This window comes from Leptonychotes weddellii, chromosome 13 (assembly GCF_054177405.1).
Source record: "Leptonychotes weddellii isolate Sample4059 chromosome 13, ASM5417740v2, whole genome shotgun sequence".
In the NCBI taxonomy this organism is placed as follows: Eukaryota; Metazoa; Chordata; class Mammalia; order Carnivora; family Phocidae; genus Leptonychotes; species Leptonychotes weddellii.
In genome coordinates this window covers 28,466,999-28,491,361 of record NC_138381.1, presented here as the reverse complement: position 1 = coordinate 28,491,361, position 24,363 = coordinate 28,466,999, and the positions used below count along the sequence as shown (strand labels likewise).

The following is a 24,363-nucleotide window of genomic DNA, read 5'->3' as shown; positions in this document are numbered from 1 at the left end:
TCCATTTGAGTCTATTTTTGTGTGTGGTGTAGGGAAATGGTCCAGTTTCATTCTTCTGCATGTGGCTATCCAATTTTCCCAACACCATTTGTTGAAGAGACTGTCTTTTTTCCATTGGACATTCTTTCCTGCTTTGTCGAAGATTAGTTGACCACAGAGTTGAGGGTCCATTTCTGGGCTCTCTGTTTTGTTCCATTGATCTATGTGTCTGTTTTTGTGCCACTACCATACTGTCTTGATGATTACAGCTTTGTAATAGAGCTTAAAGTCCAGAATTGTGATGCCACCAGCTTTGCTTTTCTTTTTCAACATTCCTCTGGCTATTCGGGGTCTTTTCTGGTTCCATACAAATTTTAGGATTATTAGTTCCATTTCTTTGAAAAAAGTAATGGTATTTTGATAGGGATTGCCTTAAATATATAGATTGCTCTAGGTAGCCTCTGATGTTTTGATCAGAATCTTCATTTTAACAGGATTCCCAGGGGATAATTATGTACATTAAAGCACTAGAGAGGGCTTTCCAACCTTCTCTGGTGTGTATAACAATCACTTTCTGGCCACTGCCCCTAGAAATTCTGATGCAGCAAGACTGAAGCAGGCCCTAAGCATCTGCATTTTTAACAGGCTTCTACATGAGAGTGATGCTGCCAGTCTGTGCCTCACATTTTTTTTTTTTTTTAAAGATTTTATTTATTTATTTGACAGATACACAGCGAGAGAGGGAACACAAGCAGGGGGAGCGGGAGAGGGAGAAGCAGGCTTCCCGCGGAACAGGGAGCCCGATGTGGGGCCCGATCCCAGAACCCTGGGATCATGACCTGAGCCGAAGGCAGATGCTTAACGACTGAGCCACCCAGGCGCCCCTGTGCCTCACATTTTGAAGAGCAGTTCCCCAGATCAGGAGTCAGATCACTTTTTTTTTTTTTTTATTTTTTTTTATTTTTTTAGGAGTCAGATCACTTTTTCCCTCAAGCCTTCCACATATGAAATATTATAGGCTTATTCAGGCCACATGGTCTCTGGTGCAGTCATTCAACCAGTTGCTCAAGAAATATGTAAATGAATGGTTGTGGCTGAGTTCCAGTAAACTTTATTTATAAACTATGAAAACAGAGGGGGTCCAGCTTTGGCCAGCAAGCTGTATTTGCTCATCCTTTATGTCAGTGACCCTCAAGTTCCTCAGTGGATCACTTAATGTGTCAACGGTTGCATTCAGCTGAAGTTCACGTAATCTCTAGTGGTTTACACACACAGGTCATTGTCTTTTTTGTAGGAAGCCCAGATGTTAACCACTGTATTTGTTTTAGCTGCTTATAGATGTTAGGGCCAGCCAAGGTCTTTGTGATTCTCTTGGCCTTTTCCCTGTGGTCCTGAATGACTTTTGCCAACACAGTCATCATGTTTGCAGTCTCACCAGCCCGGATGAAAACCCTAAAAGGCTCACTCCTCAGCTCGGTCTGCTCCATCTTTCAAAATGCTCATCATCACAAAATGACATTTGCTTACAGTTCCCTGGGCGTGCCTAAGTGCAGGCGAGTCTGGGAAACACATTCTCTTACCTAGCCACAGTCTCACCCCCCACATCCTGGTTTTGTTTTAAGGAAGAAGCGTAAAGAGGACAGTGCATAGGCAAACGACTAATTCCTGTCACACCACAGGCTATTTTGAGAGTAACTGATTTGTTACAGTTAGGTGAAAATTGTTAGTAGAAACATTTTTTTTGAAGATTTTTATTTATTTATTTGACAGAGACACAGTGAGAGAGGGAACACAAGCAGGGGGAGTGGGGGAGGGAGAAGCAGGCTCCCCGCGGAGCAGGGAGCCTGATGTGGGGCTCGATCCCAGCACCCTGGGATCATGACCTGAGCCGAAGGCAGACGCTTAATGACTGAACCACCCAGGCGCCCCTAGTAGAAGCATTTTTGGAATGATAGTATGCTTTCCTACATTCTGTACATATGGATGTATTTTGAAATACATATAAAATTTTATCTATAATTAGAATATGGTTAGTTATTCTAAACAAATATACTTGAGCTTAAATATCTTGTTGAGTATTGCATGTACCTAAATAGCCACTTTGGGGAACGGGCTCTACAGTGCAGAAGTCGCCTGAGCAAGGACTTTAGAATCAGAGTTAGGTTCAAATCCTAGCCCAGTGACCTTGGACAATCTTGTTAGCTTCTAGAGTCTGAGGTGTTTTCATTTGGATGGTAGTTGTAATACTTAACTGGCATCATTATAAGGGTTAGAGATGATGAATATAATGTGCCTAGCTAAGTAACCTTCAGTAAGTTGTAACTGTGATTAATTAATAATTAAAGATTAACCCAGTGAAATTAATTTGGTCATTAACAGGTGGTCCAGTCTTTTTTCTACATACTAACTAAAATAAACCTGTTTTTATAAATACTGGTGTAGTCATGTGTATGTTTGCTAGTTGTATTTCTTATCAGGTTACTAATGGGAGCAGTAGAATGGATAATCTTCAAAAAGGTGTTATTTGCTTAATTTTGTTTGAGTATTTTCAACACATGACAGGTTTCCAGATTTTTTTTTGAAGAGAAAGATAAAAGAATAAAGCTAGAGCCAGTGACTTTGCCCTTAGCCCTGCTCATGTAATTTTTCTTAATACTTGAGAAGATTATGCTGTGAACTTAAGTGCTGTTACCACTCACATGAATTTGGTTGTTTTTCTATCTGCTGACACTTCACAATTGTTTCTCTAAAGATTTTTCTTTTAAACCCTGCATTTACTTATTTTATCTTAAAGATAATGGGGTTGTGGGATGGTTGACTTCATTATGTGTATTTCTGTAGACACTTCTTTTTCTCTGTCATCTGTAATATGTGTCCAATTTGAAATGAGAAGTGGGAGAATCATGTTATAATTAAGGTTCCTGAAGCCTGAATTAACTTTTGATATAAGTGACTTTTATAATTTGACAAAATTCTACAAGATATTGTTTCTCATGCAAATGGCAATTTATATTGAGTTTCAAGTGATAAACTCTTCATAGAATCAAAGAAGATTACACATGAGAATTTAGGTGAGAAATCAAAAAGTAGTAATCAAATTGAAATTAAAGTAATACAGACTGCTTTTATATTCATTTGTATGTTTAACTTGGTTTGCATGTGTTTTTCACTATTTTTTTTTTGAACTGTTATTTGCAGCTGGATATTGTGTGATTACGTACATCCTTGGAGTTGGAGATAGACACCTGGATAACCTTTTGCTAACAAAAACAGGTAATAACTAATGGCTACTAGCAGATATATACATTTTATATGCCAGTGATTTTTTTTTTTTTTTAAATATTTTTATTTATTTGACAGAGAGAGACACAGCGAGAGAGGGAACACAAGCAAGGGGAGTGGGAGAGGGAGAAGCAGGCTTCCCGCGGAGCAGGGAGCCCGATGCGGGGCTCGATCCCAGGACCCTGGGATCATGACCTGAGCCGAAGGCAGACACTTAACGACTGAGCCACCCAGGCGCCCCTATATGCCAGTGATTTTTACTGTGGAATCTGCTTAGTAACAAAACAAGTTACATAAGTGAAAGTAAATCATATATGTCTTAAAAATCCCTTTTTATGGTGCCTTTGAAGGAAACTCCCATCCTTTACAAGAATCACTTTTTTTTTTTTTTTTAAAGATTTTATTTATTTACTTGACAGAGCGAGAGAGCACAAGCAGCGGGAGAGGCAGAGGGAGAGGGAGAAGCAGGCTCCCTGTTAAGCAGGGAGCGCGCTGCTGGGCTTGATCCCAGGACATTGGATCATGACCTGAGCCGAAGGCAGATGCTTAACCAACTGAGCCACCCAGGTGCCCCCAAGAATCACTTTAGTAGTAACCCCGCAGGTGGTCATCTAACCCTTACTTCTGAAAATGCCTCCTTTGGTGGAAAGCCCATAATGTATGCAAGCAGTTGAGTCTCTTACTGTACAGCTCTAGTTAGAGTGTTAGAATATTCTTTCTCTTACCAAACCGTACTTAACTCACATTAATCCCTGTCTTTAATTCTTTGCTTTTCCCCTTGGAGTTCCATGGAATAATCGTTCTCATCCCCCTCCTCCTTTTAACTTTTGAGCCCCTTGGCTTTAACCCCATCTCTAAGCAAACAACTTCCAAACGTACAGCTCTGTACTTCAGTCCATTTCATGAAGCTTCAGACTGAAATATCCAACCACTTATTTGACATCCCAATTATGCGGCCAGTTGTAAACGTTGTTTGCTTCCTCCATTACCTGTGTAATAACCTGCTCCTCACTTCATTTTTTCCATCTCAGTAAATTGCAGCATCATCTACCCAGTTGTTTAAGCCCCAGGCTTAGGAGTCATTTTTAATTCTACTCTGGGTGTCATCTCACATATCAAAACTATTTAATAGATCTTGTCTACTCTTCTCCCAAATGGATCATGAAGTTACCCACTCTCTCCATTTCCACTGCCTTGACCCCATTTGAAGCCACCAACATCTTTTGTCCAAACTATCTGAATAAAATGTGAACTTTTCACTGTGGTAAAATTGTGGCTTGCCCACAGTGACCAGTTTGAATGTGTGGATGTCAAACCACTCCTGCCTCAGGCAAATGCCCCTGTTGTTTTTCTCTCTGGAAAGCTCTTCTCTCAAATCATTTCACGCCTGACTTTGGTTATTAAGGCTAAGTTCAGGTGGCATTTCCTTAGAATAGCCTTTTCTAACTCTCTGATCTGAAATGGTGCATACTTGCCCACCGCCCTTCTCCATTACTCTGTTGTTGTTCTGCTTTCTTTAAAGCACTTAGCCACTAGCCGAAGCTCTCTTTTTTGTATAATTCAACAAATATTTATTGAGCACCTCCTATGTGTCAGGTATTGTTCTAGGTACAGGGTATACCAAAAAGAACAGAACAGACACAAATCCAGGTTCTTGTGGAGCTTGTTGACTTCTTATCATCATCTCCCATTCAGGACGCAGGTTCCATGAGACCTGGGACCTTGTCCATCTGGTTTGCTACTGCGCCTCCAGAGCCTTGAACAGCACCTAGCTACAGTGATTGATAAATCACTGTTGACTTAATGAATGAGTAAATATTGCTGCTCTTCTGTGTAGTCTTTTCTTCCCTGGGCTAAATAATTCAAGTTTCATCAGCCTTCCACAGAAAATAGATTTTAAGTTACTCTTAAAATGGTCTCTCAGGTAAGAACATTTTCTGTTTTGTTAGAATTTCTTCAAAATGTGACACCAAGAATTTAACACATCAAATGTAACTTAATACAGCAAATGTAGTCTAATTATTAATACATAATTAACCCTCTTAATTCACATCACCTGGAATTTCATATATTTAGTTTTAATTAGTGTGACAAATTATCTGTGGTAGAAATTGCATGTGGGAACCACGTCTGTGTCAAGGCCAGGCAGTGCCTTTGGTAACCAGGACCAAGGAATGTCATAGAGGTTCTTGCCAGATTTGCCAGTTTAGCACAGGATATTTATAAAACATTACAGTGTGTTTGGAGAGAATTGTAAGTTGAAAAAGGTTTTCCTGTGTTATCCCTTAACTCCCTTTTTCAGTTAAATCTTTTAACCACAAGAATCAAAGTACCAAAGTGATTCCATTTGTTTTTGTGTTGTAATCATTTTATAATTACAATGGAATTATCTGCTGTATAGAGTGGCATTACGTCTGTAATGTTATTTTCACATATCTTGTCTCTTCTTTTTGAAATTGATAAATAATAGACCTTTTTCTTTTGGACTTGGAGAACTGCTCTGTCACGTGTCTGTGGGTGTGGGTGTGTGTGTGTGTGTATAGGGATATTTTAAGAATAAGATTTGGAAAGTGGAGCCTATTTAATATACTTTGGTGGTCCAGGTCACAGTTACTTGTCTTAATGGAATTAGAAGTATAAAATTTCTGAAGCAGAGGTTTTAAGCCTCTTGTCACCAGTTTTCCACTAGAGGGTGCTCCAAATTTGGCTTTAAAAATCAAAAACTTCGGGGAGCCTGGTGATGGGTATTAAAGAGGGCACGTTCTGCATGGAGCACTGGGTGTTATACGCAAATAATGAATCATGGAACACTACATCAAAAACTAATGATGTAATGTATGGTGATTAACATAACATAATAATAAAAAAAATAAAAAACTTACCATGTGCTAAATGAGAGATACATTCTCTTTCTTTTGAAACAGCATTTCTTTCAGTTATTTTTTCTTAACTTGTCTTTAGTTATTTCATCAGTTTATATCATACAGTTACAATGTTAAGTCTTACTAGGATAAATTATTGTTTTTAATTTTCAAGTTCAGTTTGAATGAGATTAGATTATGTAAGGAAACACCAATTATGTCAAGACAAATGGAAGTATAATGCATTCCTCAACTTCTAAAAATTTGTAATGATTTATTTTTAAATTTTTTGTGTTTAGTCATTTTTTGCTGAAAGTCCATATTTCAAAGAGGTTTTAAGTTACATTAATTACATATATGTTGTAATTAGACTTTGTATAGTTTAGACAACTATTATATATTTAAAGTGAATTTTGAATGTGGTTCATTGCAGGAAATACACTTCAGTACTTGTAATTAAAAATGCCTCGAATAACATGAAGCCCTTCCGTTGTATATTTTTAGATCCATTATGCCTTCAACACAGACTGCGACATGTTAAAATTTTAGATTCTCTTCTGTAACTCTCCAATCTCAGTCTTGGTGGAGCAGTTTTTTTTTAATGATAAATAACATTTCTCCCATTCTTCAAAATAAAATACCTTTTGTCTTCTGATTTGCCAGCCTGAATAGATTTAGTGTCTATGACTCTGCTTTGGGATGAATGTGGTTTTTTAGAATGGTAATCACAGTTCCACTGGTTCATCTATGTCCAGTTCCCTGGTAAGAGAGATGGATCAGAGAGGAAGAAGACACTTAAATTTCATTTTACTGGGTATCTCTTGGGGATTTGCCCCCAACACGCTGTTGCACCTGTAAATTTAGATGAGACACAAAAGGGTCAGACTGATAACTTTAGGAGTGTGTGGAGGAAAATGTTTCACTGCATAGAAAGAATTGTAAAATATATACAACAATAGTGTGCAAAAATGCGAAATGTGAGTCTTGATTCCAGATTTCCCAGAAAATTTTTTGCCTGTATTTATTGGGTTGTGGATACTTTTGCTTGGTTGAAGTATCCTCAGCTTGTCCAGCAGAGGGCGATGTGTGTCCACCATAAATGTGAAAGTCTGGAAATTCCTTTGTCAATTATTGCCATGTGGTCACTTACAACATTGTTTTCCTGAAGCAAATTTGGAGTGAGTGGTGTTTCACTTATTAATGCAGTGATATAGTATTTTCTGGGCAAGAAATTAAAAATTTAAGCTCTACAATGGAATTGGAAAAGGTGATTTTTTTTCAGAGTTGGTGTCCTTTGAGGAAGCTTTTAGAAGTTTATCCAGGGTAATTTGATTGTGGTAGGGCTCAAATAGAACATGACTGAGTTTATCTCAACTCTCAGGAAAGTTTTTTGTGTTTTTGTTTTTTGTTTTTTCATTTTTTAAAATTTGAGGGGGAAAAAAACAGGACTAGTATACCTGAAAAACTTTGTTGTTTATGATAAAGGGACTTTACAATAGGATGAACATTTATTTTTATTTTTTTTTAAAGATTTTATTTATTTATTTGACAGAGAGAGACACAGCGAGAGAGGGAACACAAGCAGGGGGAGCGGGAGAGGGAGAAGCAGGCTTCCCGCTGAGCAGGAAGCCCGATGGTGGGGCTTGATCCCATTACCCTAGGATCATGACCTGAGCCGAAGGCAGACGCTTAACGACTGAGCCACCCAGGCTCCCCTAGGTTGAACATTTAATATTAGTATATAAATAACGGAAAAACATTCACAAGTGGAAACTAGGAGCTAGGTCTCTGTAGTAAATGGAAAGTTCACTGTAGATCCTAAGGATGGCTCTTCCAGTCTGGAGTTGCACATTTGTGTAGTGAGAGGAGTGGTGGTTTTTTGTCTGTCTCAGCACTTCAGAGTAATAAATACTCTCTGAATCTTTTGTCTGAAAGCTTGAAGTTAAGAAAGTCATTGTTAGCCTAGTTGGGCACTTTTCTTCTTTATCATTCTTTAATTTTATATGAAGTTGATTCACTTCCTTTTTTAATTTTGAGGAACAGTCTCACATAGAGTTAATATTCAGGCTCTAAAGTAAAAAGTCTGGGTTCAGATTGCCTCTCCACCATTGGGTTACTTTGGGTAAGTTGTTTATATCTGTGACTCAGTCTCTTTTCTGAATGTGCAAATAATAACAGGACCTCTCTTTGGTGGTAGTGTGAGGGTTGAATGAGATAATATGGTAGAGTTTTTGTATATACTGAGCGTATAGTAAACATTCCTTAAGGGTTGGCTAGCTATTATGGTTTTGTTTGTTTTACTACTAGGAAATAAGAATGCTTTCCTTTTTTGGCTTATGTAGCTTTTATTTGGAGTCATAATTTTAGGCATAAAAAAATTTACTTCAAAAATTCCTTTTTCCCACCCTAAAATCCAAACTCTTTTAAGTTACTGCCTTTTAAATTCTGTTTTGAGTGGCTCTTTATCTTAGTAGTATAGGAAGTTTTGTTTGTTTATTTATTTATTGAGAGAGAGGGGGTGGGTTGGGGGAGGGAGGGAGAGGGAGACAGAGAATCTTAAGTAGGCTCCATGCCCAGCGTGGAGCTTGATGTGGGGCTTGATTTCAGGACCCTGAGATTATGACCTAAGTCGAAATCAAGAGTTGGACACTTAACTGACTGAACCACCCAGGTGCCCCAGTATAGGAAGGTTTATAAAAGAGAAATAGTCAATGTGATCATTGATTTCATCTTATTCTTTCTGTCTTTTAAGGTAAACCTTGAGATTTTGAAAAGAAACATGTTTGATTATGTGTTTTATTTTTTTCTTGGGGCATAACAGAGTAGTTCAAAATCTTACCCAGAAAGAATTTAGTTAACTATTCAAATGGTGGTGCTTCCTAAGCTATTTGTATTTAAGTTAATTAGTTTGGTATGTACAATATAGTGTAAAATCTATAGACTTACTTTCTTAATGTGATTATTCTCTGGGACTTGAAAGAAGGGGGCAAAAAAATTTTATGCATTTAGTAGGCACCCAGTACATGCTTTTATTTTTATTTATTTATTTATTTTAAGATTTTATTTATTTGAGAGAGAGAGAGTGAGAGAGAGCATGAGAGGGGAGAGGGTCACAGGGAGAAGCAGGACTCCCCGCTGAGCAGGGAGCCCAATGTGGGACTCAAGACCAGGACTCCGGGATCATGACCTGAGCCAAAGGCAGTTGCTTAACCAACTGAGCCACCCAGGCGCCCTAGTAAATGCTTTTAAAAGGAATAAATGAACTAAGTTTTTTCATGTCATTTTTATCCATCCTTAGGTTTTCTAGAATAATCTGTTTCCTGCTTACACTATTTTTACTATAGACTATGGACATAGTATTATTTGCCAGTTTGATTGTTTTTTCTCAGTTCACGTATGCAAAAGAGAACCAAGCACATAAGACCACCCCTTTTTAATCCATAAATACTTTTTTAGTCTTTATTAATCATTACTTTAGATGCTTAGGTAATGAGAAGGACTTACCTTCATGTGAATAGTTTTCTTTTTAGACACTGTTTAAAATCTGAGTTTTTGAAAGTTTCTTGAATATTCAGTATCAGGAAGTCAGCCTTCTTATGTTTACTGAAACCTATCATAAAGAAAATGTTAATGGTTGCTGTAAAGGGTGCTTTTTTTTTTTCAAGTTTGTTTTACAAGGACATCGTTTCTTTTCATTAGAAGTAATAAAAAATGATAAAGTGCTATATTCTTTGTGCCTAAGGAACTGGAAATTACTTCATGGACAAAGTAACTTAGACTGAGTCATGAAGAATGTGTTGGGTTTCTATGGGATACAAGTGGAAAAAAAGCACACATTCCAGTAAAAATACCCAGAAGCTGAAATAAGCAGTGCCTTTGCAGGTAATATATAGGTTGGTTAGATAGGTTTAAGGTCCCATTGTGGAGACAAATCAATCTACCTCCTTCTGTATCACCTTTTCCATGGCAAAGCTTAATTCAATGGAAGTAAAACTGTAGATTAGGATATTACTTTTTTTAAAAAGTTTTCTTATTATAGGTGATATATTTCTTAAAGCTGGGTATTTGTTTTCTTTTGCAATAAATTATTTTGGAGAGGGTTAAATTTTAATGTACTTTAGAGCATTCAAGTTCCATCATAGACTAGCAACCATAAATTAGATTAATAAAAAGTTAGTACATTTTTATAGTGACCCCTTGAACAAAAAATGTGTCAAATTTTAAAGTAATGGGGTTGTACAACACAGGGAAACTGTAACCATTAGTACTGAATATGTGTTTTAATTCAGTGGGGTGATTCACCTTGCCACTGTCTCCTCCACAGTGACCTAACTGCGGTTGAGAGTTGTATTAGTATAAAGTAGATCAGAAGTCCTCAAGCTTTGGCTTGTATCAGTATTACCTGGAAAGCAAGTTAAATTACAGATTGCTGGGCCTCAGGCTCAGTTTCTGATTCAGTACATATGGTAGGGTCTGAGAATTGGTTTCAGTAGCAAAGAAAACTACCCATAATTATCTGAAAAGGTTATTAAAATTGTCCTTCCTTCTAAAAGTCCATATCTGTTTAGAGGCTGGATTCTCTTCTCTTACTTAAATCAAAACAATGTATCATAATAGATAGAAGCAAATATGAGAATCCAGCTGTCTCCTATTAAGCCAGACATTAAAGAGATTTGCAAAATGTAGTGAGTGCCACTCACCTCACCAAACTTTTTTTGTATTAGAAAATAGTTATCAGAAAAAAATGCTAAAATCTTGTTGATTTATTATTTTTAGATTAATATCTTTAAAAGGTCTCAGTTTTAATTTTAAATGCAGTAAATACAATAGAGATAGCCCAACTAAAGCTTATTTGGGGTCCTCCATAATTTTTAAGAGCATAAAGGGGCCCTGAGACACAAAAAGTTTTAGAATTGATCATCAAAGACCATTTTTGGGGGGTTTTATTGCTGTTGTTGTTTTAATCTTCAAAGGGTTTCTGTTCCGCTTTAGACATTAAAGTAGTTCTCCAGAAGAAGGGAATACTTCAGGGAATAAAACTTTCATTGGCTTTAATGACTACAGAAAAAATGAAAATATATAACATTTAAAAATTTGTTTTTCTTGAATAGTTTGCCCCCTTTTCATTAGTTAGCTTAATTTTGTCCCTATTCATAAGAAACCTAAGGTCTTAACGGTTGAATGTGAAAAAAATTAAATGAAATATTTAGCAGATAATTGGAATGTCTATACTGATCTGTACTTAATGTCTTATTGTTCTTCATTACTCAAAAACTATAACTAAAAAATATTTCATCACCACTGTGCTTTTAACTATAAGTGAAAATAGCTCTAACCAAGTATATTGTAAGGGCTTAACTAACTATTAAGCATTGGTAGTATTGGGAGTGTAGCTTAAGGAGTATTTTTAATTCCAAAAATATAGGTTCCATTGTATCAATAAGTGGTTGTTCACCACCTTCTTTTTTTCTAGGTTTCATGGTAGGACAACTTCAACATTCACATAAGAAAACATAAGAAAAATACAACATTCATGTAAGAAATAAAGGCATTTTATGGAAAAATAGTAAAATGTGTCATATGCAAAGAAGCTGAAGAGTGGGAAATTTACTGTAGATTAGAATGGCAGGGAAGAATATTTGAATTTGGGGATTGTGTGGGATTTTCAAAAATAGAGTTTGGATTATGGGGAACAGAAGAAGAGAGTCAAGTAGAAGGATTAAGCAGAGGTGTGAAAAAATGGAATAAATACAATCTTGAGATTAATCATATGTAATTATTGGATAGACAAAAGGGAAATTAAAAAAAAAACAACCTCTACTATGAAATGCTGTTCATTTCAGCAGTATCTGTTCTCTTTAATCCAAGAATTACAAATGCTTTGAACCACAATTTTAGAAATAAGTTAATGTCACTTATTCAAATAACAGGGAAATTTAATTAACACTTCTTATTCCCTTTGTATTGCAAGTCAGGGACAAAAGGAGGTAATTACAATCAACATTCAGTTTGTTTTATATACACTTTATCTCTTGACTGTTTAAGATTAATAGATTTGTTAATAGATTTGAATAAGCCCATACTTTCTGAATTTCTTAATTAAACATTTTTTTTTAATTTCATGAAGTGCATTTTTAAAATCATTACAAGTTTCACTTTAGACATTTACTTTAAAAGAGCCATTCCCTTTGGTATCAACAAGGATGAATTTTCTTAAAACATTAATAGCCTCTTTTCAGAATACATGACTCTTTGAACTTGCAAAGCATAATAATGGTTTCATTGTTAGATACTGAATCTTTTATGCCTTATAATTAAGCAGTACTCCTATTCTTTGAGAGTTTTCTTACAAGAAGGATAGAAATAAACTCTTCATTTTCAAGCAGTGATACAGAGCTGACATTGGAATTCCAGTAATGCCTGTAGTGAAATGGAGAAAAGTGGAGCTAGGTTTCCTATTAAAAGATGGATCCCATTAAATAAGCCTTGTGTGATGGCTGATACAGTTTGATGTTAGGATGGCATGATTTATTTTAAAAAATCAGCTTTGAATCAAAGATTGGTCAGTTAGGTTATCTGCTTAAGTGCTGAGTATCATTAGAAATTATATTGGTAACAAAACATTATATTTTTTTGAAGATTCATCTATTTCAGAGAGAGCTTGTGCAAGTTGGAGGGGAGGGCAGAGGGCGAGAGAGAGAAATCCCTCAAGCAGACTCCCCACTGAGGATGGAGCCCAGCATGGGGCGGGATGCCACAACCCTGAGATCATAACCTGAACCCAAACCAAGAGTCAGCCTCTTAACCGACTGAGCCACCCAGCACCCCAAAACAAAACATTATTTAAATAATTAAAACCAAGGAAAGTTTATCTGTACCTATAATATTGTAAAATTCTCGTTTCTTTAACTCTTGAAGGGTAGAATGGTATTTGTCTAAAAAATTTGTAGAAGACAAATGGGAACTCAGAGTGAGAGTAAAGCACAAGATGAAGAGGTTAGTTTAGCTGAACAGAGGATACATGTTTAGCTGAAGGCAGTAAAATCCTTAACAGAAGTTGATCAGGGACTTTTTACCAAATCATGGAAAATTCAATGATTGCATATTCCCTTGAACCTTAAAGGATTAGGAGAAGATGCTTTCCCAGTAAGCACTACAGTTATCAAAGACCTTATTCTAAAAGTAGTTTCTCATCTTTTTGGAATCATGGACTTCCCTTGGGAATTTGGTGAAGTCTATGGATTTCCCCAGAAATCAAACTTATTGTGGTTTGGGACTTCTGAAACCCATTTTAGAATTCTGAAATGGTGTTTTTTAATCATGAGTAACACACAGAACTGTTTTAAATAGAAGTAAAACCCATTGTGTTGATATTATATTTTATAATCTTAAATATGTATGACATAGAACCTGGTATTAACTTCTTATGCATGTACTCTTCTATAACTATAAAGTAAAAACAGATTTATAAATTAAATCATGTTACAGACTAGCAAAATGTAATCCAACAACATTAATGTGACATGAAGTAATGTTGAAATTAAATTGTCACTTGTTGGGTGAATATGGTACAGATAGTATAGTGTGAGTTTGAGTTCAGAGTGCTGTTAATATCATATCCCATGTGAATATTCTTAAACTGCTTTTCTCTCCTTGAACTACTTTATAACCTTTGTTTGTTCAGGATGTTGTCATGTAATTTCAAGGTATAACCACTTCTGCTTCTGTTAGTGTTAGCCGGAAACAATTGAAGTAGCCTTGTTGTTTAATACCAACCCAATCAAAAATGGTGAAATCACAGGATAGTACTAAGTAGTAAGGATCTAGGTGATCCAGACTCAGCCTCTATTAATTTTATTATAGGTCTTCATGGAAACAAGGCTACAAAAATTTTAAAACAAAACAATGTGTGAGAACTCTGTGTCTAGAAGGAAATTTCTTGTATTAACAATGTTTTTAAAACTTGTCTAAGCTATAAATGTGAAATTTAGATATCATTAGTTAAATTCATGCAAAATAGTCACACTGAGTGCTTCTGCATGCTAGGCATTATCCTAGGTTTCAGTACTGTACTAAAATAAATAAAGCAAGATTCTTGATTGTAAGACTCTTAATGGTTCAGGAAGAGTTTAGCTTGGGGGAGAAAGCTAAGGGAACAAATACTTTCATTACACACTTTGCTGAAGTGTTTTGATATGAATAGGTGGGGTAGGAGCCTCACTAGTAACTCCTTACCAGATGTGTGCCTTGTAGGTAGTAGCCCTGGTGTGCACTAGAGGAACCATTTTGCTAAGCTGTTACTTTGTTATTTTGGGGGGGGGGACAACACCCTTTTTTAATTCTCTACAGGTTCCTTGCTCTCTCTATCTAACTATAATTCCTTCTCCCCTCACCTCCTATCTGTCCTTTACTATAATAGATAGACACATTTGTTTAAAAAGTTCTTATGAGACTTCCATCAGCTCCCCAATTTGAACAGAACATTTTAAGCCTGGTGTAAGCTTAAAAAAAAAAGACAGGGAGATGATGTGGATAAATGGAAAACTGTTTTTTTCAGTGCAGTGGTTGCATTGATAATGGCCACTTATTCTCTAGCCAGGTGATGATAGTGTTTAAACCTTTGGATACTTGTTGTTATGCATATTCATGTGTAAACTGTTGTTTCTCCTTATATATGAACTCCATGTCCTAGATGTAGTACAATGTCTGCTCTGTACTCCAGATCATTTTCAGGATAGTTTTCTTTACTGTTGTGTGAAAATAGCACCAGTGTCTATGAATTTTACTTAAATTTAATATCATTATTGACTTAAATTTGGACCTTTTTTTATTACCTGGCCTTGGCAAATCTGAAGTTCTTTCTCATTTTCAAAGTTGTATAGGATTTCCAACTTAATGTATTATTTAGTTTTTCATTGTAAGAACAGTGCCTGGGAAGAGTTGCAAATAATAAGATTGCTTATCCCTTTAATATTTAATTTTACTAATTCCTGGCAGTTGTGGTCTCAAGTCTAAGGGACATAAATACCAGTTCAATCTATTTTAAACATCTTTAAGTCAGTAGTTATTAATATTTATTTTTGAACAGAGTTCAGTATTTTAAATTTTTTTAAAAGATGATATTTGAAATATTTAAGATAATCATTTGTAAGCACCTTTAAAAGACCTGGTCATTAGATATTAAATAGCTTGATTTGGTTTTGCGTTCAGACTAAAATAATTTTTTCCTCTTAGGGACATAGCTTCTAAAATGGGACGAGGCTATAGATATAATCATCCTTGACTTAAATGAGGTTTTTTTGTTATTTTGCTTGACACACTCATCTACAGCTTAGTTGGAAATAATTACAATGACATTTAGACCATTTACTGTGTACCTGGTACTGTGTTAAGTATTAAATATATTATCTCTTTTAATTCTGTCTTATGAGGTAATTAATAGTAATAACCTATTTTGCAGTTTAGAAAGTGAGGCTTAGAAACATTAAGTGGCTTCGTCAGGGTCACATACCTGATCGAGTGAAACATGAAGGTGTTAGTTGTACTAAAGAGCAGTTACATGGCTGACTCAGAGGGCCTGCCAGTGTATCACCGTTCACCTGGGACTTCATGGCCACACCTAGAGTCACATTGTTTTCTGTTTCCAACAGTGACCTAATGATGGGGTATAATATTCACAAGTAACAGTAATGATGCTCAGAGAAAAAGGTAGAGGGTTTAGCTAACATGGTAATGGTAGAATTGATGTATAAAAATATTTTGCGAGATGGCAAAAGTATGCCCAAACTCAATACATGTACTTGAAGGAGCAAAGTTTTTGGCTGCAGCTCTTGATGGGGCAGGGGTACCTGAGCTTCCCAAGTACATGATGGAGGATAGGTTTTCACATAAAACAGGCCATATAATGTATCACAAGACAAACGAGTGGGCAGATTGCACGAGGGAGATTTTTGGCTGGCTTTTTAAATGAATTCATTCCTTCATTCAACAGTGAGTGCCTACTGTGTGCCAGAAACTATTCTGAGGCTGGGGATACAGCCATACACAAAATGGGCATAAATCCCTGCCTTGATGAAGCTTGGGTTGTAGGATCCAGGGGGCTACTTTTTCTGTTAAAATGTATGGCTCTTTTATACCTACTTAAAAGTCACAGGATGCTTTATGAATTCAATGGTGAATCATTCTCTAAAGTGAATGATCGGTCACGATCTTACATATCTTGTCTGTGGGTTTAGGTAACTGTTCTAGGGTTTGTCATCATGGGCACTGCAGCTGTCTTCAGCTCTCGGAGGACATAAATACTGTGGCTTCCTAGTCTGCAGCTACCAAGTGACATGGATTAGTTGAAAATGGTTCAGCTGAAGCTAAGAATGTAATTTGAAATTTGGGGGATTTGGTTTTGTTTTGGTAAGGGGAATAGTGATAAGTTAAAGGGTTCATCTCAGCAATACTTAAAAGGTCTTCTGCTTATGAATGGAGTTTGTGTAAACTTTAGCGTGAGAAATTTGCTACAAGATACTAATTTCTGCTGATCCGTTAAAAAGTTATCTAGCCTTGGCTGTCTTTGATTCTGAAGATCTAAAAGTGGAATATAAATTAATATTACTCTGAGATTATTTTAACTATAGCTTCATCTGAATAAATGTAAGTTAAAATGAACTGCAGAATGCTCTGAAGACCACTCCCAAGCCTGGGTTTAGAGGATTAGACAATTTAATAGACTTCATCATGAATTAATATTCTTTGTGAAGAGACACTGCTTAGACCAATTATCTGACATATCCCTTTCTCAGTTTTTAAAGATAATTCTGGAAATAAATGAGTTTCTTATCAATATCCAGGCAAACTCTTCCACATAGACTTCGGATATATTTTGGGTCGGGATCCAAAGCCTCTTCCTCCTCCAATGAAGCTGAATAAAGAAATGGTAGAAGGAATGGGGGGCACCCAGAGTGAGCAGTACCAAGAGTTCCGTAAACAGTGTTACACGGCTTTTCTCCACCTTCGAAGGTAAGTTGATCGTAGAGAATTTTGATAAATTCATTTCATAGAGCAAGAAAAGGAGTTGTTCAAATGTATACATTCTTTAACATCACTCTTTCCCAGAATGACACAGGCAAAAGTATTTCTTTTTTTTTTTTTTTTTTTAAAGATTTTTTTTTTTAATTTATTCATTTGAGACACAGAGATAGAGAGAGAGAGAGAGAGGGAGAAAGCATGAGCAGGGAGAGAGGCAGAGGGAGAGGGAGAAGCAGGCTCCCCGCTGAGCAGGAAGCCCGATGCGGGCCTCGATCCCAGGACGCTGGGATCATGACCTGAGCCGAAGGCAGACGCTTAACCATCTGAGCCACCCAGGCGCCCCCTGGGCAAAAGTATTTCTTAATGCACATTTAATATCTATTTTGATAGTCTGATAGCAAAAGAAAAAAGAATTTCTTGCTTTCCCACTAATTATTTGATTGCTAAATGCCACCAAATAGGAAGCTGACATTCCATAAGATTAGGCAAACATGGAGGCTTCAAAATCAGTGGGTTATAATCATTTTAGTAAAATATACTATGTGCGCTTTTACAGTGCTGGGATGGAGAAAAGATTAAGAAGCTTCATAACCATTCACATCTCCCTGAAGCCAGTCTTGAAGGATTATAATCACAATGTTGAGTTCTTTTCCTTCTCCCAAACTCACTTCCTGTTTCTTTATCAAAGAATGAAGTATTTAGCTTATTTAAAGTGATACTAATCCATTCATTTTTATTCTGTAGCAACTTTATCAGCCTTAGTTTCGGTTCTTCAGGAGCATTTAGAAGTTTGTTAAATGATGGAAGAATAAATGTTACATATGATTTTGTCTCTTTAGCACCTCATCAGTCATCCTGCTAAAGGAAAAAAATTGATTTTTCTCTATCCCTTCTTCTTTCTCCAATGCCACTCTATCTCTGCTTTCTTCATCCTAGTTTACTTAGGACTTAACATCAGGAAAAAAAAAAAAAAGTCATGCTTGTTAAATTTAGGACATGGCTCCGGTGATTAGTCAAAAATGACAGGATCATTTGACCCAACTTAACTATGCAGAAACTCCCAGCCCAGGAGACATACCTTCTTACATCTCTTCCCAGTGAAAATATATGACCAGTAGACAGTAAGTTGCCTATGCACGTGGGCTGTCTTATTTGTCTTTGTAACCTCAGTTACTTATGCAGTGGTTAGAACATAGACACTCTGTGTGTTTATTAAGTGAGAATCTTCAGTATTTATATGAGAACCCCCAGAACTTCTGTTACATATCTGGGGTTAGGTCATGTTCCTGGATGATGTTGATGCTCCTGGTCCTAGGAGAATGGCTCTACTCTATTAATCAGATTTCATCTCCACAGTGACTCATTAGGCCACCATTGTTAACTCAGTCTGTACCATGTGTCACAAACTCTGACGTGCATGTTATAAACAGCCACACTATTTATCCTTTAGGTGGCAGAGTGACTCAGTTTTACTTACCAGAAATGCTGAAATAATAATGAGATCAATGCTCTTTGATTTGTCTGTTGATGCAGAAGCACTTTCAGAGAGATGAGATGAGAGTTCCACTTTAATATCTGGGATTTTTAATTTAAAATAGTCAAAGCCTACCGAAAACTAGATGGAACCATGGCCTTCTCAGTGACGAGGCAGACAGAATGATATGAAATGATAACTAGAGAAATGTCAAAGGTGCTCTATCTTACTGAAAGCAGAAGGAAAACAGTGTGCTTTATAAACTGTCATTGATAATGGATTAGTAGCAATTCAGTAGAATGAGAAAACAGGCAGGTTATTAATGTGGAGCCAAAGTTAACTTTCATCACTACTAAGAAAAATCAGATTAATCTAAATAATTTTATGTTAAGTCTTCATGAAAACTGCTTTATTTTTTAAAATTTCACTGTACTTTGGGTAAGATCAGCTAGACCCTAATATTTTAATCAACATTTATTTTTCTTATTTTTAATTTTTTTAAAGATTTTATTTATTTATTGAATTTAGGGGGAAAAAGTGCAGTGGGGAGGGGCAGAAGGAGAGGGAGAAAGAGTCTCAAGCAGACTCCATGCTGAGCACAGAGCCTGACCTGGGGCTTGATCTCACGACCCTGATGAGATAACTACCTGAGCATAAACCAGGAGTTGGACGCTTAACCGACGGAGCCACCCAGGTGCCCCCAACATTTGTTTTTTAATGTATTTTAGAACATTGTTCTGCTAGTAAAAAATTGCCTTTATGCTATAAGAATTAACCTGATACTTAAAAGTGTGTTTAGAGCTAAGGTTATTTGGAACTTTTTAAAATTACGGTTTATAGGTATGACAAACTACATCCTTTTCATGGTTTTTTATTGATGGCTGATCATTTTCTGCAGCAAGAAACCATTCACTAACATTGGGCCATGTAAACAGAGCAGTTCCTTTCGAACTAACTTATGAATGGTTACAATTGTATAGATATCAGAACACATTTTGTGGTGTTCTGATTTTCATGTAACAAAATATATTATCATCTCTTTTATTAATCAATACCTAATACACCAGTAATTGGTAAATTTGGTTTTTGAATACTGTCTCATGGCAAGAGTAATGCTAAAATATTTTAAGTGTCCAAGGAAAGCATAACTCCTTCTCTTAACCCACGTATATGCCAAACATTAATGGACACTTAGGATACAAAGACAGCCTAAATTTTCCAGTAAAAATACTGAAATTAAGAATGCATTTGACTATATCAAATAAAGTTCTTACATTGTCTGAGAATGTTTGCATAATTACCAAACAGCCGTGACTTTATTGATCGTACTTCCTTTCATCATTAGCTTCATTGTTCTCCCTCCTTGAAGTAGTACACTTATTAAATAAATTTTTTTTTTTTTGTAGGATTTTTCTTCAATGTTTGTTGCATGCCAAGTGGATATATTGTAAGGGTAATAGACCTCTGGGAACACTATAGGAAACCTCACTTGATATAGTTAAATGCATTTCTATTTTTAGTATTGAAGGTTTTCAATGAACAATTTAGACCATCTTTGGATGACCTTATATTTTCTTTTGATAATGGTTTGAAAGATGTCTAGTAACCTTTAAATCTTTTTTTCTGGGTAGAATATTGAATGACTATGCTATTTAATATATAATTTCCTTTGGGGGGGTCATGTGCCCTATCTTAATTGGAAAATGCAGGTTCATAGCAACAGATGTAAAGGATTAATACAGTTAAGGCAGTGACAGATTTTCTACAAAGTAATTGGATGTTTAAGCTTCTTATAGAATATTCCATTTTATATTTATTTACATTTTGTTTTCCTTTGCTACAATAATAGCAGCATGGGTGGCTAAATTAAAACCAACAGATACTCCAGAAAACATTAATGTTTGCCTTTTAAAAAAGAAACACACATATGCTTCCATGAAGGCAAACATTTTAACATAGATCCTGGCTGTCCATTAGAATTACCTGGGGGAACTTTAGGGGGAAAAATAGTTTTCTTTTTTTTTTTTTTTTTAAGATTTTATTTATTTGACACAGAGAGACATAGCAAGAGAGAACACAAGCAGGGGGAGTGGGGGAGGGAGAAGCAGGCTTCCCGCGGAGCAGGGAGCCCGATGTGGGGCTAGATCCCAGGACCCTGGGATCATGACCTGAGCTGAAGGCAGACGCTTAACGACTGAGCCACCCAGGTGCCCCAGGGGGAAAAATAGTTTTGAGGCCCGTCAGATTTACTTGGTCTGGGATTGGGCTCAGGCATTAATAGTTTTAAGAAGTTCCCAGGTAAATCTAATGGACTTCCAGTTTTGAGAACCTCTGAAATATCCCTTTCAAAATGGAGCTTTGTTTTCCCCTCCCTGTGTTACTCTGTGAATCTACCCTGTGATATATTCCTGAGATTCCCTTATGGCAAGATTGGGAAAAACTGTATAGTCAACAGAGCAGAGTGCGAATAATTGAGGGTTCATTGAAAGAGCGTATTTTTTTCATGACATAATACTAGCAGCTGGCTGTACTCTGCTGCTACCATGGTCCTTGCAGCCCTCTCAAGTGGATCTTCTTGATTTCCATATCCTATATATCTCAAAGCTTGGTGCCCTCCTTGCTTCCTATTGCAACTTCCAAACCTTAGTTTGCCTTAGTTCTTTACTCTCTTTCACAGCCCATCTGCTTTAAAAAGGTCTGTTCTCACTGTCTCCACTAACTTGCCTCCTTTTCTTCCTTCAGCCTTCTCCAGTAAGACTTCCAGCCCTACTCTACTATTAAAACTAATTTTATCAAGATAAACAGTTACCTATACCAAATCTAGTGCCTACTTTTCATCCTAGCATCTTTGACACAGTTGAGCACTTCTTTGTCCCTGAAAACCTTTCTTAGATTTGGTGTAACCCACTCCTCTGTTTTCTTTTTGCCTTGCTGGCTACTTCTGCTGCTTTGCTGATTTCTTCCGTCTTCTGTCTGATCTTTACATACTCAACTGTCTAGAAGTTCCACTGTCAGTATTAACCTTTTAGTTCTGTATCATTTTTCCCCCTAAACTCTCTTTCAGCATTTTCATCCAGACTTGTGACTTTCATTAGGATCCAAATACTGATGTTTTGAACTGATAGCATCAGCCCTGATATCCCCTCTGAGTTCTCTGTCTACTTGACATCTTGACTAAGAATCTGATAGGCACTTCAAACTCAGTATGTCTAAAACAGATTATTACTGATTCCCTGTCCCCAATCCTGCTCTTTGTTCATTCTCTTTCTTATTTTGTGAACAACGGTAGTTTCCCATTGCTTAGGCTGAATCCTTGGTGACATTCAGTTCCTCTGCCCTCTCTCCCTTGCTCCGTTGAAACCATCAGCAACTGTCTTCCACTTCATCTCCAACGTACAGCCTGAGAATCTCTCTATTTCTTTTCTCCCTAGACAGCGAGCTTTTAACAATGCGTATCTCCTACTTGCAGGGGAGATGCCATGATCATGAAGGTGGTTTTCTTAGGGTGAGCCTTATTCATTGCACTCTGGATGTGCTCACCCCTGCAATTCCCCCAAATGTGGGAAACTCAGCTGCATAATTTGTGGTAGTGGGGGACTGTGTTCACACTGCCCCTGAAAAAGATAAAATAAAAATGCGTATCTGAGTGCATTACTCCACACTTTACACTCAGTTGCTCCCTCCCAGCGCATTTAGAATAAAATCGTCACTGCTTAAGATGGTTTCTCCTAACCCATCAATCTCTAACCCATTTCCCTGATTTTTCTTTTATTTTAAATTTTTTTATCAGTCAGCCAGGTATGAAATTATGTTATCATTTTATTTTGTGAGTCCCCCATTCTCTTCCAGAATGTAAACTTCATGAATGTAGGGACCTTATTGGTTTAGTTCGCCACTGTATTCCTTGTGCCTAGAACAATGTATAGAGTGAATACTCAGTAAATATTTGTTGGGTGAAGAAATACAATTATTATATGAGTAGAAATGGAATAACATCTGTGGTAATTTTTTTTTTTTTAGATCAATTCCCTCAAGGAAATTAGTAACTTAAAGCTAGGTTAAAGCTGTTTAGCTATTACTATATGAGTATAAGTGAGTTAGGGTATAATTTGATTAGAAGATGACTTCAAGGTATTAGTTTTCATTATAGTCCCTCTTTTTTTTTTTCCTTCTATAGTCCCTCTAGATTTTCATGTGCAATATAAAATTCAGAAATGATAAAAAGGTAATTTGAAGTTTATATGAATAGTTATTTTTGTCTGCAAGTTCCATTATCATTATAGTTCAACAATAGCCAGTTTTTAGGTAACAAGTTGTGCCTTTTTATATAATGGATGAGTAGATGGCTAGTATCACCTAATGCCTGACCTCCATCCCTAGAGAAGACATGCAAGGTACTTGTTGATAATTTTACTGAGATCAGCTAAAAGCCTTTATTGCCTAAAAACAAAGCTTCGTTTACTCACATCCATCCCCAAAGTCAAACCTGAATCTCCTTTGTTACTAAGGACCATCCAGAAAAATTATAACTGTCTAAGGGGAGAGTATTCTGGAGCAGGAGGCGGATTGTGCCCAGGATGCACTTACGCCTTTCCCCACAAGGCTCCACTTCTGGAAATGAACATTTGGAATAGTACCGTTCTTTCTAGAGGGAGAGGAAGTGGAAGAATTTGAGGATTGGTGAGGATAAACCTTTAGTTCCTATAGGGCCAGCATAGTCCAAAGATATTATTTATATATCTAGCCTGTCCTTAATATAATAGAGTACTAGCTATTTTCTCCTTCATTTAGGATTGCGTATATCCATACAAGCCTCTGTGGTTCCTAAAATGGTGATTAATAACCCTGGGGGATATTCTTGAATGTTTAGAGGGATGACAGTGTATCTCTTTCATTCCTTTAGCCATGACACACTGAGGTAGTCTTAGGGTAGCAGATTCTTGACATCATCTAGCAAAGACAGATCTTCAGTGTTCACTAAATGCTAATTAGGTATAAAGTGGATTCTCCTTAGATTTCTCCTAAAAGAATATTCTTACTATAAGAACGAAAAGAATGCCATTAGATGGCTACTCCAAAAGTTTATCCCATAGTGTGGGACCTAGAAAGGGCATTATATCAAGACCCCAGAATAAGATACTTTTCATTGAGACAGCTGATAATGGCACATTCTATATTCTGTAGGAGTAATAGTAAAGATCCAAGTACAGCTACTACTTCTAGGAGTATTCTTTACAGGAGAAAGAACTACAGAAGTCTAACACATTGCTTTTTCTTTTTTCACTTTCCTTTAGGTATTCTAACCTGATTTTGAACTTGTTTTCCTTGATGGTGGATGCAAACATTCCAGATATTGCTCTTGAACCAGATAAAACTGTGAAAAAGGTAATTTTTATACATTGTCAGGTATATTAGTCTACTTTTCATATATAAAGGATATTAAGGTTTTAATAACCCATTTCCCCTTGATGTCCCTGACTCTAGACTCTTAAGTAACATAAATTAAGAAAGAGACCCTTTGGGGCGCCTGGGTGGCTCAGTCGGTTGAGCGACTGCCTTCGGCTCAGGTCATGATCCCAGGGTCCTGGGATCGAGTCCCACATCGGGCTCCCTGCTCTGCGGGGAGCCTGCTTCTCCCTCTCCCACTCCCCCTGCTTGTGTTCCCTCTCTCGCTGTATCTCTCTCTGTCAAATAAATAAGTAAAATCTTTAAAAAAAAAAGAAAGAGACCCTTTGTTTAATTTTTTTA

At 36.6% G+C, this 24,363-nt stretch overlaps 1 protein-coding gene and 1 non-coding gene across 2 annotated transcripts; both read left to right on the top strand.

Annotated features, from left to right (window-relative positions):
* Nucleotides 1-1,012: 1,012 nt before the first annotated feature.
* On the top strand, nucleotides 1,013-24,146 carry LOC145716887 (phosphatidylinositol 3-kinase catalytic subunit type 3-like). Its single transcript, XM_081802532.1, has 4 exons — nucleotides 1,013-1,055; nucleotides 3,178-3,252; nucleotides 16,964-17,132; nucleotides 23,910-24,146. Exons 1-4 carry the CDS (start codon nucleotides 1,013-1,015, stop codon nucleotides 24,028-24,030), a joined length of 408 nt encoding a protein of 135 aa, XP_081658658.1. The 3' UTR covers nucleotides 24,031-24,146.
* Nucleotides 22,075-22,232, top strand: LOC115939791 (U1 spliceosomal RNA). The gene has a single exon (XR_004074565.1). It is a non-coding gene; the product is annotated as a U1 spliceosomal RNA (small nuclear RNA).
* Nucleotides 24,147-24,363: the final 217 nt, after the last annotated feature.